This window comes from Chrysemys picta, chromosome 8 (genome assembly GCF_011386835.1).
Source record: "Chrysemys picta bellii isolate R12L10 chromosome 8, ASM1138683v2, whole genome shotgun sequence".
Lineage (NCBI taxonomy): Eukaryota > Metazoa > Chordata > Testudines > Emydidae > Chrysemys > Chrysemys picta.
In genome coordinates this window covers 34,776,414-34,792,915 of record NC_088798.1, presented here as the reverse complement: position 1 = coordinate 34,792,915, position 16,502 = coordinate 34,776,414, and the positions used below count along the sequence as shown (strand labels likewise).

At 39.7% G+C, this 16,502-nt stretch overlaps 1 protein-coding gene across 9 annotated transcripts in view; it reads left to right on the top strand.

Moving 5' to 3' along the window:
* ARHGAP29 (Rho GTPase activating protein 29) overlaps positions 1-16,502 on the top strand; it is a 90,205-nt gene that overhangs the window by 67,557 nt on the left and 6,146 nt on the right. For 5 of the 9 annotated variants that reach the window (XM_065554257.1, XM_065554256.1, XM_005307550.5 and 2 more), the window contains 15 exons: positions 1,306-1,372; positions 1,866-2,003; positions 2,285-2,349; positions 2,953-3,063; positions 3,162-3,242; positions 3,555-3,743; positions 4,004-4,141; positions 5,874-6,064; positions 10,428-10,594; positions 11,267-11,392; positions 11,576-11,674; positions 12,993-13,156; positions 13,476-13,664; positions 13,840-13,977; positions 16,156-16,388. In XM_065554257.1, the coding sequence (XP_065410329.1) occupies positions 1,306-1,372; positions 1,866-2,003; positions 2,285-2,349; positions 2,953-3,063; positions 3,162-3,242; positions 3,555-3,743; positions 4,004-4,141; positions 5,874-6,064; positions 10,428-10,594; positions 11,267-11,392; positions 11,576-11,674; positions 12,993-13,156; positions 13,476-13,664; positions 13,840-13,977; positions 16,156-16,388 (2,096 nt within the window). Of the gene's footprint in view, positions 1-1,305; positions 1,373-1,865; positions 2,004-2,284; positions 2,350-2,952; positions 3,064-3,161; positions 3,243-3,554; positions 3,744-4,003; positions 4,142-5,873; positions 6,065-10,427; positions 10,595-11,263; positions 11,393-11,575; positions 11,675-12,992; positions 13,157-13,475; positions 13,665-13,839; positions 13,978-16,155; positions 16,389-16,502 lie in introns of all 9 variants that reach the window. The other 4 variants (XM_042840597.2, XM_005307549.5, XM_042840596.2 and 1 more) reach the window with 1 other exon arrangement.

Sequence of the window (16,502 nt, the reverse complement as noted above, 5' to 3'; positions counted from 1 at the left end):
AAGTTGGGGTGAAAAGACAATAAAAACCAAACAATAATGGAAGTTCAAAGGAACTGATGAAGAAATTACGAAATAATTTAGAAAGCAGAGCCTTAAAACTAACTGGCAAACAAGACCCCTTGGAATCTTAGGAAATCCATGAAGAACTTTCAGTGGTTTCTGCTTGGCAGCTGAGTGGACAGTCCGAGGTAGTGTAAGTTAGTGTATTCCTGTCTGCAAAGCTGTTAACGAAACTAGTGCTACCAAAACCGGAACCAGGAAGTTAGCAAAACAGAAACAGGCTGTGGTTGATTTTAATCTCCATTTGAAAAGTTAGAAAAATCAGGAAGAAAAATTGCCTAAACAAGTAAACATATTTGATAGATTTATTTTCAAACTCTTGTTGCAAATTAAATTATAGAAGTTCTTTGTGTTTCTTCAGTTAGTCATGTAGTGCTTAAAGTTTAGCTTAGTTTCTAGAATTAGTTAATTTTTATGATGTTTGAAAAACAAAAAGGTGGAGGTGATCGGGAATCTTAGACCAAGTACCCATAATTTGTGTAGCTCTTATTTAATTTTGTATATCTTAATAGATAAAGTTGTAGAGAGTAAGGGACCTGCTAAGAAGGTTGCCTTGGGCAGAATCTTAAAAAAGGGAAACTACTAAAGAATAACATAAGGTGTAGAGTGAAGAGCCCAATCCCACAAACCCTTCATTATACAAGGCTCACTGAAATCATTTGCTTCATCAGTGGGTCAGATCATAGCAGTAAGGGCGTCTGTAATGAGACCAGTGGATGAAAAATGTGGAAATTACTTGAAAGTTTTTACTAAAGGACTTGTAAGAGAAAAAGGGGGAATGGAATGAAGAAGTTGCAGTATAAGAGTAAATCTGTGGGAAGTTTATATGCTTAGCCTTAATGTACATAATGAATGCTGGTGAGCGGGTTGGGGAAAAGTTTATCGTAGTTCTATCACTTTCCTGATTGTTGTCTAGAACTCCACTGATTGGCTGAAAGGTGTGTGTGTGTGTGTGTGTGTAAGGTAGGATGTGTGGATCCAGTAAATGTCAACTGCTTTGTTAAACAATTAGAAGACTACTGCTCAAAAATGTTTAAAAGACGAGTAAAAATTCCCTGGCATTTAAACTGTCTCAGGAGTTTAGAAGTTCTTAAGCATAAATAGTTAGCCCAGCTCCATCTCTTGCTATGTCAGTGGTAAATTATGAAGAATTAAAGGCAGGTAGCTCCTCTTGTTTTGTTAGTATGCTTTCGGTCCTTGGTTTAACTATTCTGCTCTAATGCACTTTATTTTATTACATGCAAGTCTTTTGAAAACCTTTCCGTGGAGTCTGTGGGATCACTACATGAACGGGAAGATGTTCAAGATACAGGTAGATGTTTTTACATGAATGAGCATCTTTCTTAACTTTATTTGTACATTCTGTCTTGCATATGTTCAGAACTGTGAATATATTCTCTAAATAAACTCGATACTTCAGGGGTTTTTTAATTGGGCATATTAAGATTAAGACTAAAAATGAATTCAGAAATCTAAATTGAGAGAATCCATATTTGTGCTTATTAACTTTTTGGAGAAAATAGACTAGCACTGAGCCACATTTGTGTGTAATTGAGACTAGTGTTTTTGGTTATCTTTTTTTTTTTAAGAAAGTTATGCCTACCATACAACTAGGCAAGATAAAATACCATGACCCTTTAATTTGTTCTAAAACCCCTGTCAGTCCTATTTAGAGTCAACTAGCATTAAAGAACTACTCTAGATCAGAGCTGCTTTAGTGTTCACAATTGGTTGATACTGGCTTCACTGTCGGTGTGTGGTCATGTCTAAAATTCACTTCTTTGCATTTGACATTTTATTTTCAGGACATCTTCGGGCTGAAGAGGTCGATAGCATGCTCCTAAGAAATGACAGCGGACTTGAATCGGCTCTGTCTTATGCTAAAGCTTGGTCAAAATATGCCAAGGATGTAGTCGCATGGATAGAAAAAAAACTTAGCCTGGGTGAGTGGCTCTTTCTGGCATCTAATCAGCTTTGTCACAGTGGAATTAAATCTGTTGTCAGGCTTGTGCTGCGGACTGTCAATAATCTGATTTCTAAATTAGAAGCTGTTCCACTGAAGTGAATAGAATTGTTACCCATTTCCTGTAATTGAAAGATTGTAACAAAATGAATGTGTCTGTCCTTTTCTGTTAAAATAAGAATGCAAACCATGTTTGATGTTTGGTGCAGTTGCTGTTACTGTTAACATTTATGTGTGGAAATCCAATTTTTTCCCCCACAGAAGTGGAATGTGCTAAAAACTTAGCAAAAATGGCTGAAACTGCAAAAGCTATTGTTGGACCCCAGGTGAGTGTTCAGTTAATTCTATTTTTTTTAAACTTCTCATATGTTTAAAAAAATAAATAAAAACCAAATGGGATATTTAGGCTGGTATCCAATTTCAAAATTAAAATAACTTCCTTGCTCTTGGAAGTCCCAGTTCTGGGCACTGAAGAATTAATTTTTGTATAAGTGAATACAAAGGAGATTGCATGGTAAATTATCAGCTCAACCTTTCTGAATCTCATTTGACTCTGTGGAAATTTTGATGACTGAACATATCTATTGGAAGTATAGAGTGGTCTTTATGTAATTAACTTCAGTAAAAGTTCCTTACATTCCTTAAAAAAAGCTACCTTGCATCATGCTTCTATTTTGTGTGCTATTTTTCAATGTGCTTAGTAACCACAAAACTTAGACATGTAGGAACCTTCTCTTTTTAAGTATTCTCTAATGGAAGTGAAATTGTTAGAGAAAATTATAACAGTAACCTTCACGTTATAGCTTTAATTCTGGGTTTCACACATGCAAAAACCTGAGGATCTAGTTAAATTCTACTAGGCTCTGGAATGACTACATCCTCCTCTTCTACCCTGCAATGTTACTAGTTTCTTTTGTGTTTAATCCTAGGATTACATGCCATTCCAGTCTATATTCATAAATGCTTTTCAAAATGATATTGAGAACAGTCAGCTTTGGCAAAAAACAGCAGCTGCTCTCCAGACTAACAAATTTGTGCAGGTAAAATTTTATTCCTCCTGTAATTGTTAGTGCATAGCGGCATACTTTGTAACAAAATATGACTTCATTATTTAGCTTATAAACTTTTTCTTATCTAGCCTCTTGTAGGAAGAAAAAATGAGTTGGATAAACAAAGGAAAGATATCAAGGAACTTTGGCAGCGAGAACAGAAGAAAATGGTTGGTATTTCTGTGTACCGAACACTGAGTATCCAACATTTTCAAAAATTGCTCAATATGCAGGCCAGAACTTACAAACTTGAGTGCCTAAAGTTAGATATCTAAACCCATATTAAGCCACCCACAGCTTTCGTTGTCTGCAGTTCGTAACCCATAGAGTTATGCTGTAGGGTGAAGACTCCTCAGATGTTGCTTGTAGTCAGTACTGTAAAATGGAGGCCTTTACATAGCAGCCTCTTTTTTCCAGTTGCATAATTGCATTGTTTGATGCAAAGGGATTCATTATTTGCTTTTGCACTGTATATTGTATAGCAAGAACTGGAAGCTACTCTAAGAAAAGCAAAGCTACTGTACCTGCAGCGTCAAGAGGAGTATGAGAAGGCAAAATCTTCCACCATTCGTGCTGAGGAAGAACATCTGAGCACAAGCAGCAGTCTTGTGAAAGATGTCAGCAAACAGTTGGAGAAAAAGCGAAAGTTAGAAGAGGAGGCTCTACAGAAAGTAAGAGCTCTATTTGTTTATTCCAAAAGTGTTTTTTTCCAGTGACAGTGTTCTCGGGTTTTACTTCTGCTTGGACAATGAGAGATAAGTAAGCCAATGTTTTGCTTGTAATTTATTGTAATCCATGCTTTTTTAGATACTGATTTTTTTAAATAGGAACCCTCAGTTACAAGCTTGCTGATCCATTTTTTTTCTTAGCTTATTTCTGGTACCAAAGCTCTGTGGTCCATCAGTTACCTATCTATATTTATTTTTTTTAGGCTGAAGAGGCCTGTGAACACTACAAAGCCAGCATGGCAGAAGTTGAAGAAAAGCGAAATGATCTGGAAAGCTTCAAAAGTGATACTTTAACACAGCTTCGGGAACTTGTTTTTCAGTGTGATCTTACCCTTAAAGCTGTAAGGAGACCCTTTTTAAAAACTATTTCTGAACTCAAAAAGAAAGTCAGGCTTTAGAAAATAACCTTTTAACAGCTGTTTATGGGAGTGAGGTGTTGATACATTTACCTGAAGGAGTAACAAAGTAAAAAGAAAACCAGCTTACAGTGCTGACTACTTAAAAATAATATGTTTTCTCATGCTAGTGGCATCCCATTGAAAAGAATAGAAAGGTCCCTTAAGATATGTTCTTCATAAACTATTGCCTTGCAAGAATTTTGAATGTAGATGGGATTTTTGTAAACTTCTGTATGAACACCAGTGATCATTGCAGAGAGCCTTTGCCCTGGGTTTACTTTGTTTCTGTTGCTCATGGGTACAACTTTTGTTCAAATTATGTTGTTTTTGTTTGAGGGTTAGAAAAGACATTTCCTTGTTCAAGAGTACAGAATGAAAGCTAGTAACTTTACACAAGTACAGTTCTGAACCCATTAACATTGATGTGCTTGAAGCTGCCATTAATTCAGTTTTGATTGCCTACAGTATATGAAATTCAATAGGCCTGCATAAGCAAAAAGGTGGTTGTATTTAGAAATGCTGCTTCCATAAGGCTAGAAGCTGTCATGTTAGTATAATCAGTCAGGTATTAGTTTGAGGAAGGGTGAAGGAGGGAGAGAAGCTAAGCCCCGTTGCTTTGGTCTTTTAGATGACTAATCTACTATGCAGACTAACTCACTAATTTTAAACGTTGTTAGAAAAGACCAAATACAGAGGAGGAGGAGATGATATTTCAGTTCACAATGAGGACAACGGCTTTGCTACATAGTATTTATATACTTTATTCGTGGGACCCATATCTGTTCACATTGTGAAACTCAGCTGTATGGGGTTCCCTCCTTGCTAGTGCAAAGCAGCAATGGCGGTGGAGCCACAGGTATATGAATCCACAAGGCAAGAATCCATCCCCTCTGGAGGAGGGTGGAAGTGCAGCAGTGATTACTGTAACCCTGAGGCTGCAGTAGCTCTGCTCCTATTTCCTAGCCTGGGAGGAGAGGATTCCTTCTTTGACCCTCTGCAGACCTCCTCAACCAATATCCTTTTAAATTAGTCTGCATCCTGGGGAGAAATCTTGTCATCTGTTACCTTAAAATATAGGATATAGACCAACCTGGGTTTGGAACTCCCAATCTTTCACCCTGATAGAGGCTTTTGTCCTGTTGATGGGAGGAACAGAAATCTCTGCTGGACACACAAATCCAAATGGAGAGACACTGGTGCTATGTTCACCAGCTGGAGATGGGATAGATGTATGGAGAAAGCAGTTTGTGACATTGAGGATAAAGAGGGTACAACTAGTGCTTGGAAACCTGGGGAACATAAGAATGATCATACTGGGTCAGAGCAACAGTCTGTCTATCCCAGTACCCTGTCTTTCAACAGTGACCGGTGCCAGATACTTCAGAAGAAATTAACAGAACAGGGCAATTATCAAATGATCCTCACCTGTCGTCCAGTCCCAGCTTCTGGCAGTCAGAGGTTTAGGGACACTCAGAGCACAGGGTTGTCTCTCTGACTAGTCCAGTATTAGAAAATATTTATGATAGAGATGGCAAGCTTGTTTGAGTCCTCAATAAAGTGGGTTAATTAATTTTTTTCCCTAACAAAAGTTAACTTGGGGTGGATTATGTATAAACTGTCTTGTAAATGTTTTAAAATGCCCCAAACTTTTTTTTTAATCTTTATTTCATAACAGGCAACAGTTAACCTGTTCCAAATGCAGCATGCCCAGGTTGTATCTCTTCCAGTTAACTGTCAGACCCTCTGTGAGAACGCCAAGCTCTATGACCCAGGACAGCGGTATTTGGAGTTTGTGAAAAGTTTGCCAAAAGAAGACATTCCCATTGAATCAGGTTCTTTTGAAATTCAGAGTTCGGAGGTTGATGGGTGAGAGCTAATATTAATGATACTTGTTTACTTGAAATTAAAAGTGAGGAAAATGTTTACAGAAGGATCCACCTAGCAGTGAAACTAAATATGTACAAGAGTAAAATAGAACTTGCCATTTTACCATGAGTTGTGACTTATGCCCCTCTGAATTATCCAGTAACCACGTTTAATTAGACATCGATGCTATAACTAAACCCACCAGAGTGTTGTATTTTCCCCTTTATTTAGACTAGGGCTAAAAAGAACATAGATAAATTGTTTTGATTCAAACACTAGAATCAACTTGCTAATGTCTAGGTATAGCTATTTGGTAATATGAAAGATCTTGATCTAGAACAGTGTGTTTAGTTTGTAAGACATGCTGTAACAGGAGTGAACATGAATTTAGTGAAGCCACCTTGGAAGGTGGGAGTTAGAGAAGGCATGAGAAATACATGGGTTGTGCAGCTTTTGCTGCCACCACATCCTCATGGTTGTATATTGTCTTAGGTGTTTAAGCGTTTTGTTGCATGGAGTATTTCTGGTGTACAATAGATTCTGCTTATTAGCAATCTCTCGGTTCCCAGCAAAAAATTGCCATTATCTGGAAATAGCTACTAAGCAGAAGGCAGGTTTGCAGGGCTGCAGCCAGGGAAGGAAGAAGTGGGATGTACCTTCTGTGGCTGCAGTCCTGCAGATCTGCCTATGGCCAGTGCTTGGTATGTCCCAGCACTTCTTTCCACGGCTGCAGCCCTGCAAATCTGCCTGTGGGGTTGCAGCCAAGGAAGTACGGGGATGTGCAGAACCCGGGCCCCCAGGGCAGGACGCAGCTTGGAGAGTGCAGGGAGAGGTAGTGTGTACCTCCACCGGTTGGGGGGAGGGATAGCTCAGTGGTTTGAGCATTGGCCTGCTAAACCCAGGGTTGCGAGTTCAATCCTTGAGGAGGCCCTTTAGGGATCTGGGGCAAAAATCTGTCTGGGGATTGGCCCTGCTTTGAGCAGGGGGTTGGACTAGATGACTACCTGAGGTCCCTTCCAACCCTGATATTCTATGATTCTATGGCCCTCAGTGTCCTGACATCCAGGCTGCAGTCTCCCATCTGAGTCCACAGTGCCAGGACTCTGGCCGGGGTTCCCCCATTGGGGAGGGATGCAGCTGCTCCAGTCTATTCGCTCCTATGTGGCCGATGGGTCCCCAATTATAGCAGGTTTGCTGCAGACAGGGGAGAAAGTGCTAGGACGTGCTGGACCCAAGCCACTGGTGCCCAAGGCAGGACGCAGCCTAGAGAGTGCAAGGGGAAGTTCTATTCAGCCCCCAGCACTTCCTTTCCTCCCTGCAGCTCCACAAACCACCCTGTGGCCTTTCTTTTCCTCCCTCCTTCTCTCCTCTCTTCCCCCTCCTCGACCCCCCAAAAAAAGTTGTTAGGAAGTGACATGCCTGTTGCCAATATCCAAATCCCATTAACAATTAAAGTCAATGAGACAGGATTGGTTCCTGACAAAATGTTGCTATTAAATTTAAGTTGTTAATATCGGCATCACTAATAAATGGAATGTACTGTGTGTTTGTCCAGCCTCTAGCACAGGGGTTGGCAACCTACGGCACGCGTGCCAAACACGGCACACGAGCTGATTCTGAGTGGCACGCTGCCTGTCCGGTGAGAGGAGGAGGAGGGGCCGGAATGCACCATGCTGTGGGACGAAGGGGGAGGAGGGAAGCTTGGCTGCCGCAGGACCAACCTTCTGCCTCCTGCCCCTGCAGAGGAGAGCGGTTGGGGGGGGTGGGTCCCGGCCCCCCGCCCACTACTCTCCCCTGTGGGGGCAGGAGGCAGAAGCTTGGTCCTGTGGCAGCCAAGCTCCTCCTCCCCTCCCCCGTTTCTTTCCACAACGTGGTGCATTCCGGCCCCTCCTCCTCCCCCCTTCCAGCGACGCCCTTGTGAGGGGGAGCAGAGCCAAGCCGAGTGGCAGCGTGCTCCCTGCTCCGTAGAGGAGGCAGAGAGAGGTAGGGACGGAGCCTGGGGGAAGGGGGTGGAACAGGGCATATCCCTCCCAGTCCCCTGCCATGAGCCGCTCAGGGCAGGGGGCTGGGAGCACCCCCACGAGCCGAGCACCCCAGCCTTCTGCCCTGACCTCCAGCCTTCTGCCCTGACCTCCCCCCAACACCCAGCCCTCTGCCCTGCACCCCCCACGCCCTTCCAGCCCTCTGCCCTGATCCTCCCCACACACCCTCCAGCCCTCTGCACTGACCTCGAGTCGCCCACACCCCCCAGCCTTCTGCCCTGCACCCCCCACACCCCCCAGCCTTCTCCCCTGACCTCCCCCCAACACCCAGCCTTCTGCCCTGCACCTCCACACACACCCCAGCCCTCTGCACTGACCTCGAGTCGCCCCGCTCAGCCCGCTGCAGGCCTAGGTGAACAGAACGCCAGGCTGGCAGCGAGCTGAGCAGGCTGGCGGTGTAAGATCAGCATTTTAATTTAATTTTAAATGAAGCTTCTTAAACATTTTGAAAACCTTGTTTACTTTTACATACAACAATAGTTTAGTTATATAATAGACTTATAGGGAGAGACCTTCTAAAAAACGTTAACATATATTACCGGCACGTGAAACCTTAAATTAAAGTGAATAAATGAAGACTCAGCACACCACTTCTGAAAGGTTGCCTACCCCTGCTCTAGCATAATAGTGTCCTGGTGAAGCCTAGATGTTACTGTAATACGAATTGTTAATAATGACATCAAGCTTTTATTGGCATGAGTTTGGGATGGCTGCCTTAATCACAACTGTATTAGAACACTTACCCCAAACAAGTACCATTTTCTGGGTACCCTGGGAACTTTTACTGTTTCACCTCAAATTCTGGTTATGTATAATGCGATACTGGAAAGACTGCAAAACAGCATCTCAACTGAGCACGTCAAGAGGCTAAATGCCTTTCAGTCTTTTAATCTCAATGTAAAATTGTCATTGTGGCACTTCACAATTTAAGAGCAAAAATAGCCATTCCGATTTCTGTTTTCACAATTCTACATGAAAGTGGTGTCATTTCGTTTCAAAAGGAAACTAAATACAGAAGGTTAGTGCTTGAGTCAGACTTGCACCAGCCAAAGCCAGGAAATTCAAAGTTAAGGCTGAGATTCTTAGTACTTGTCTGTAAATGTCCTGCCTTTCATTAATTTAGACCATACTCCTGAATTTTCAGAGTTAAAGGGCTTTAGCTATGCAACTACCAAAAAATCAGTAGGAATGGCATTCTAAAACCATTGCATATCCCTCAAAATATTTACCTCCTAGAGTTTGTGTGTTTCATAGCTGATTCTTTTTCCCCACCATGCTACTCTTTTTCACATGGCATTGTGATTCCCCATGCACTTGAAATGGTCACTTTTAATTATTCTTTAGAATTGTATTTACCTAAGACACTCTGTTGTAACTGCTCTCTTGTAAAGAAGACTTCAAAACAATTCCCTTTTCCTGGGTAGAGGAGAGCAGATTAAGCACAGGCTTTCCTAAGGCTATAGTTGGCCAATAAGCCATTTTGTCCCTATGGTGCCTCAGCATTTTAGACTAATTAGATTAACTGCTTTCTTTCCTTGCATCTTGAGAGCTGACTTACCAGAGACTAGAAGCTTTCTGCAGCACTGTGAAGTCTTTTATGTACTCCTAAAAATATTAGTCTAACTGTTCTGAGCCTTTTTAAAGTCTATATGCTATAGATGCATAATCCTGTTCAAGCACAAAGATAAAAATCTTAAATTTAGATTGATTTTTAAGTAGCAAACAGCTATGTATTATGGGAGAAATGATATTTAGGCCTTGTCTACACTACACAGCTTTTAGCGGTACAGCCGCGTCGCTAAAAGGCACGCAGTGGAGCCACTGTTTGTTGGCAAGAGACAGCTTTCCCGGCGACAAAAATATTTCACCCCCAACGAGCGCCGGTAGCTGTGCACACCAGCACTTTTAGAGACAAAGCCTTAGAGGGAAGTACAGGATTGGAAGGCAGGAACTGCTGAGGTTTAATCTCAGATCTACCACTGAATTCCTCTAGTCTTGGACAGATCTGTTACAGCAAAAGTTAACTTCACAATCTGCAAAATAGGGGTTATAACAACCGCATGGAGACATTTCAAAGATTGATTGTATGAGGAGTACTACTGGTACCTGAATACCAAGAGCCAAATTCTGCTCTGTTACATAGGTGGGACTCCCCTGATGTAATCGACAAGCAATATTTGGCCGTAAATATTTGCCATGATACACTCTGAGATTGCCATTGATGTGAACAGTAAAAATATTAAGCATTTTAATGCCTTGGGAGTTTTTAATTGAATACTGTATTCAGGCCCCTTTCCAATGAGTGGCTTTTTTCTTCAAAGGGCTTTTAGTAAACAACCAACAAACAGTGCCCGTACATCACATGGAAACTTATCCCAGTGTTCAGGAGACTTTCCCACCCAGTCTTTAGAAGATGTTGGAAGCCCGTCTTATCGTCATTTCCAAAAAACTGGGGAGAAGAGGTCTTCCAGCAGCACAGATATCCAAGGTAGGTTTTTCATATTTCATTAGACTTTCATTTCTAAATAGAAAGGTCATCTTAAGCAGGTGTGACTATGATGTGTCCCATTGCCAGTAATTGGATGTACCATATGATAGGTAATAGATACCAACATTTTTTTAGAAGAGCTTTAAGTAGCTTAGGCCCACAATATAGCATTTGTTTAATAACAACAAAAGCTGTATTTTAAATAAAGCTTTGTTTGCATCCTAAACACCGCATGTGTGCTAGTGCATATAAACCAGTTGTAAAACTGACTAGCTGAGCAATCTAGTTTCATTGCCAAAAAGAGTGAAATGCAAGTCACAGCAAATCCTCATAATAAATTTATGTATTAAAATTTTTGTTTCAATAATAGAGTAAAACAAGCAATTTTAAGAAACTTTTTAATCTAATGCTTAAAGAATACCCTTTTGGTTTCAGCTGGTCACTAAAACATGACAAACGTCAAGTTTCTAAAACTTGTTTTTTATACGTACTGTAAAGCTTTCTCAAATACATGCAACAACTTTATTTTCAGTGGAGACTGTTTATGTAACTTGGCTTGGCTTAGCTTGCAGTAATATACCTCTTTTTCTACAACCTGCTTGAAGATGCTCTCAATTAAGAGCATTCACAGCCGGCTGTGTTTAAGTCTTAGTGTTTTGTTGTTTAAAGCAGTGCGAGGACCCCCACCATTCAGATCGTGGTCAGTTGGCAACCAAAGTGGAGGAATGTGCAGTGACTCTGAAAGTGCAGGAGGAAGCAGCGAATCACGATCCATGGACTCTCCATCTGCTAGTCCAGGTACAGCTCATTCCCAGTTACACTTGGATTTGAAATCCTCTCATTGAACCTGACCCAGAGTCTCTTTGTCAATGGAAGAATTCAGATTCACTTTAGTGGAAGTTAGATTGAGCCCATATTGAGAATACGCAGTTGGGCAGGTTGTATTTTCAAGAGTCTGAAAATACATCTTCTCTTCCATAGCGGATTTTAAGAGAAGGCTTCCCCGAACACCGTCTACTGGCACTATGTCATCTGCAGATGATCTTGATGAAAGGGAACCACCTTCTCCTTCAGACTGTGGTAATGTATTATGTTTTTGAGCCCTACATTCTAGTAAGTTAGTGGAAGGCTTTTCTTGTTTTTAAGAGTGATTGTGTTTTTAGCTGCTTTGTGTAAAATCAAACTGAATCCATCTAAAATTGACATGCTCACAAAATTGTTTTATACACAGTCAAAAAGGACCACCTCGGTCATCTAGTTAATTTCTATGAAATAGTGTAATATTGTCCTTTCTATATTTAGATGAATGTACTATCTTCATTTGAACACTTCTAATGATGGTGCTTCATTGATCATCCTTGGCTCATGTTATCTCAGCATCTGATGCCAAGGAGTTTTCAGCATTAGTGCTCACAGCAAGAGCTACACTGCTGGATGCCAAGTATTTGGCATCTATATTCTCTATATTGCCAGGTACAACACCCAGACAAGGAGAGAGCGTTGTCTGCAAGATCCAAATGTTTAGGGTGTTAACTGAGGTTTTATCCTTTAAGTCCAGTTGGCGTGGCATCATGTTTGATGCCCCCAGCTTAAATGTGAAAAACATACTGTTAGGTTGACGTGGGGATTTTTTTTTGACAATATGACAGCCTTGGAGAAACCAAACCGAATACCATTTGAGCTTCTAGACTGTTTTCTTATATTTCATAAAACCTAACCGAGTAAGATTTTACGTTTTTGAGGTTTGTCAACATTAATTTGAATAAAAACTTAGAGTTACATTAAATAACAAGTCACAAGAATTACCAGTGATGGCACAATTTTTCTAGAACTCTAAAATACTATCTCTGGGGTCATAAGAGTGGAATAGAATTATTTAGAGGTCTCTGTATTTTGATATTCTCTTTTGTGTCTGTATATATAATTTGAATAGATTTATGGCAGTGAAGAAGCATTAGTCAAAGGATGTCTAGAGTATTTTAATATTATAGGCAAAATTCTGTAAAGGCTGCTTCTGTTTTTGTATGTACAATTATTTGGGCACATATGATGGAACTTGCACACCTAGCTGACTGAATTATAGGGGTAATCAGTTAGAAATCTAAATGCCATCATTTTAAACCCATAGTTGATCATGGGCACAAAATTGGACTCTATAGGAGACCGTTTATTAATATGATTTGATTAAAGTTTATATTAGGGCTGATTATTCAACTATTATATAACCTGCATAATACATGGAAATTAATATAGTATTGCTTTCACAGGTTTGGTGTCATAGTTATTTCCTGAAAGGTGATTACTGGTTATGGAGTAATGTAACTTATTCTGTATCCTCATCATGTATGTTTGACCAGATATTTTGGAAATTATCGTAACAGCAAAATTTTGTTTCAAGGTGTAAATGATTTAACGTCTGAAATTGCCAATTCACCGGGACCTTTTAGAAACACTCTTCTGTCCAAGGCAGCTCAAACACACAAGCTGCGAAAGTTGAGGGCTCCATCTAAATGCAGAGAATGTGACAGCCTAGTGGTATTCCATGGAGCAGAATGTGAGGAGGTAAGAGGTTGGAAACACTGCGGTATATTGTACAGCCGCTGATTGTTGGCATTCATGTGAAGATGTGCGAGTGTTAAACTTCATTAGAAGTTTAACACTCATATTCTGTTGGTAGCAGTAATCTACAAATTCTCAGACAATGTTGTGACCTTTTTAGCATTAACATGCAGCCAAAGAGCAAGGCACTACAGAATTGTAAATTTGCTCTCTAGACACCATATGGGATAATATAAACAAACTCTAAATATGAAACATTAGTGCTGTCCAATTACGTTGAGGAATGTGACGTTATTTTTCTTATGTACCTTATTTCTTGTAGTGCTCACTCGCTTGCCACAAGAAATGTTTAGAGACTTTAGCTATTCAGTGTGGGCACAAAAAACTGCATGGAAGACTTCATTTGTTTGGGGTGGAATTTGCTCAAGCTGCTAAAAGTGTCCCTGATGGCATCCCTTTCATCATCAAAAAATGTACCTCTGAAATTGAAAGCAGAGCCCTGAATGTAAAGGTACAGCTTAACTCAACATTATAAAGAATAAATACTAACAATCCAGTCTAAAAATAGTTTAAACTGATAATACTGTACTGTCACATTCAAATCTGTGTTTCACAGTTGTGGTTAGAGCAAAAAACAATTTTTCTTTGTTTTGTTTTTTGATTGATTTTTTTCCCCCCCATTTCAGGGTATCTATCGTGTGAATGGAGCCAAATCAAGAGTTGAAAAGCTTTGTCAAGCTTTTGAAAATGGAAAGGACTTGGTGGAACTGTCAGAGCTCTATGCACATGACATCAGTAACGTCCTTAAATTATACCTTCGTCAGGTCTGTACTCTGACCACTCTAGAGTCCAGACGGCAAAGCAAAGCTATTGTTATAGCAAACAACTTCTTCCGTGAGAGTGGAGAAAAATACTTTTCAGTAGCCCTGTAATTGTTGAAGAAAATTGTTGAATAGAATATCCTGTATTTTCAGTTTGCAAATTGGATTTCATGGTGCTAGGCAATGGCAATAATGAAACTATCATTAGAATTGATACTATATTGTGCTTTTCCACTCAAGGCAGTATACATAAGTACGATCCATTTGTGGAAGGCTTTTTTGTTTTTGTTTTTTCCCCTGTAGCCAATTTCTAGTGAGGTTCAGTTTTAAAATTAATTTGGTGGCATGATACATCTTTTTGACGTTCATGAAAGTTCATGTGAAAGCACAATCCAGCCCTTTAAGTGGCAGCCACATTTATTAAAGGTCTGACCAAAAAATTTGGTTTAAACTCCTATAAACGAGTGTCATGTTCCATAAAATGGTCAATACAGCATGATTAGACCACTTTCTTTGGAGAAGAATTCCATCTTAAAGCTTAAAGTGCCTAAGTGACTTAGGAACACAAGTCCCAATGGCTTCCAATGGGATTTGTGCTCATTGAGTTTCTTAGATGTTTTTGAAAATGCCACCTTAGCCTTTTACTGCTACTTTAACAGATAGTCAAAATCTCTGTGCATTAAAATTAGGATTTCTTGTGGCACTATAGGAAGACTGAATTTTAATTACAATCACTTCAAAAGAAAATCTGAAAATAAGTAACATGACTACCTGCTGTCTTATTACTTCCCATGTGTCTAATCCTTTCAGTGCAGTTCTAGTTAGGCCTGGCTGTTAAGAATGATTCTTATGTGCTGAACACACACACAAAAGTGCTGGAAACCTGTAATTAAGACACTTTCAAGCTCTAGGAAAACATTTTTACCTTGAAGTGCATTCTTTGTGGCGTTAAAGTTAATTTCAGTACAATTAGGCTGTAAAATCTGACTGGCTATGGATTTCTGGAGGATTATTACATGCCTGAGGTGTATTGTGAGGCAGAGTGACTTTAGCCACCCAAGAAGTACAATAATCCCCCAGAAGTACTATATTTTGTGAGGCCAGTTGAAATAACGGGTTAATGTTCCAGCCTTTCATATCTGGAGACTGCTTCAAATGTGTTTGGGGTCACAGGTAAAACTAGTTTGCCTTCTCAGCTTGGTCCTTGACAAATGGTGTATCCTACCAATGAACCACCTCACAGTTAGTGTTTATTCAGGAGATGGCTGGGGTATCAGTGTTAGTTTTTAGATGCAATGATAAAATTGTGAGAGGAAGCCTGTCCAAATTTTAAATGAGGATAGGTAGCAGAAGTAAGAGCAGTACATTCTTAAAGGTACTGATGGTACTTGAGACTTCCAGTACCCCCCATGTTAGTGAGAGTTCAAAGAAAGTGCTATAACATTGTTTAGAGACCCTGAGTTAAATCCTATTATTAACACTGATGATGATTAAAACTAATTTTTAAAAGATCTGTTTAATTTTGCTATTTTGTGTTATCTGAGCATGGGCAATGAAAATAGTCCAAGTCACTTAATCTTTTTTATGCTGCTGTCCTTTTGAGACTCTCCAGATTCTCATGAACTACTGCAATGCACAGCAAGGGAATATTTAATTGGAGAACATTTTTCACTGGAATTTTAAAAAGAACAAAAACAATAGAAATGTTAGAAAGCTATGTTAAAATTGTTTTTGTAACAATTATGGACCAAATTTAGCAGCAATATTTGGGATAATATAAAACATATACTACTTCAGTGCCTTTGATTCTGTCATGTTCATGCTATGTCAGTGTTTATATACACACATTGTGTGTGTCTGCACGCATGTGCAATATTACAATAATATGCTACCCTGTAACAGTCACTGTTGATGTAATATGTGCCTCTTTACCATGAACATTCATTATTTGCGGCTGTTATTTACTAGCACAATGCCATGGTATTTTGAGAGGAATGTTTATTTTTTAATCCAGGCCTCTCTTTGCTAATTTGTGGTGTGAATTCTAAGAGCAATGATTAAAAATCCCTTCCAGGAAAGGAAAGGCTCTAGACTAGACAGCAGTTGGTAGTAGACAGGAAGGAAATAGACAAGGTAAAATGTAGACATGAATATATTTCTAACATATTCTTATTCCCTTAGCTCCCAGAACCTTTGATTTTGTTTCGGCTTTACAACGAATTCATTGGACTTGCGAAAGAGAGTCAGAATGTCAATGAGGAACTGGACATGAAACAGACTAGCCCCAGATCAAAGAAAAGACAATCAGTTTGTATTGAACTGAACAGAATAATCATCAAAATGAAAGATCTCCTCAAACAACTGCCAATACCAAACTATAACACTCTTCAATACCTTGTAGGACATCTTCATAGGTGAGAGACAGACCTTAAAGGTAACCTGCAAATGTTGTTTTGAAAAATAAGCAGTGTAATATACAGCAGCCTAAGAAAAAAACAAATTTAAGGTAATATGCCCACAGTTTTGGA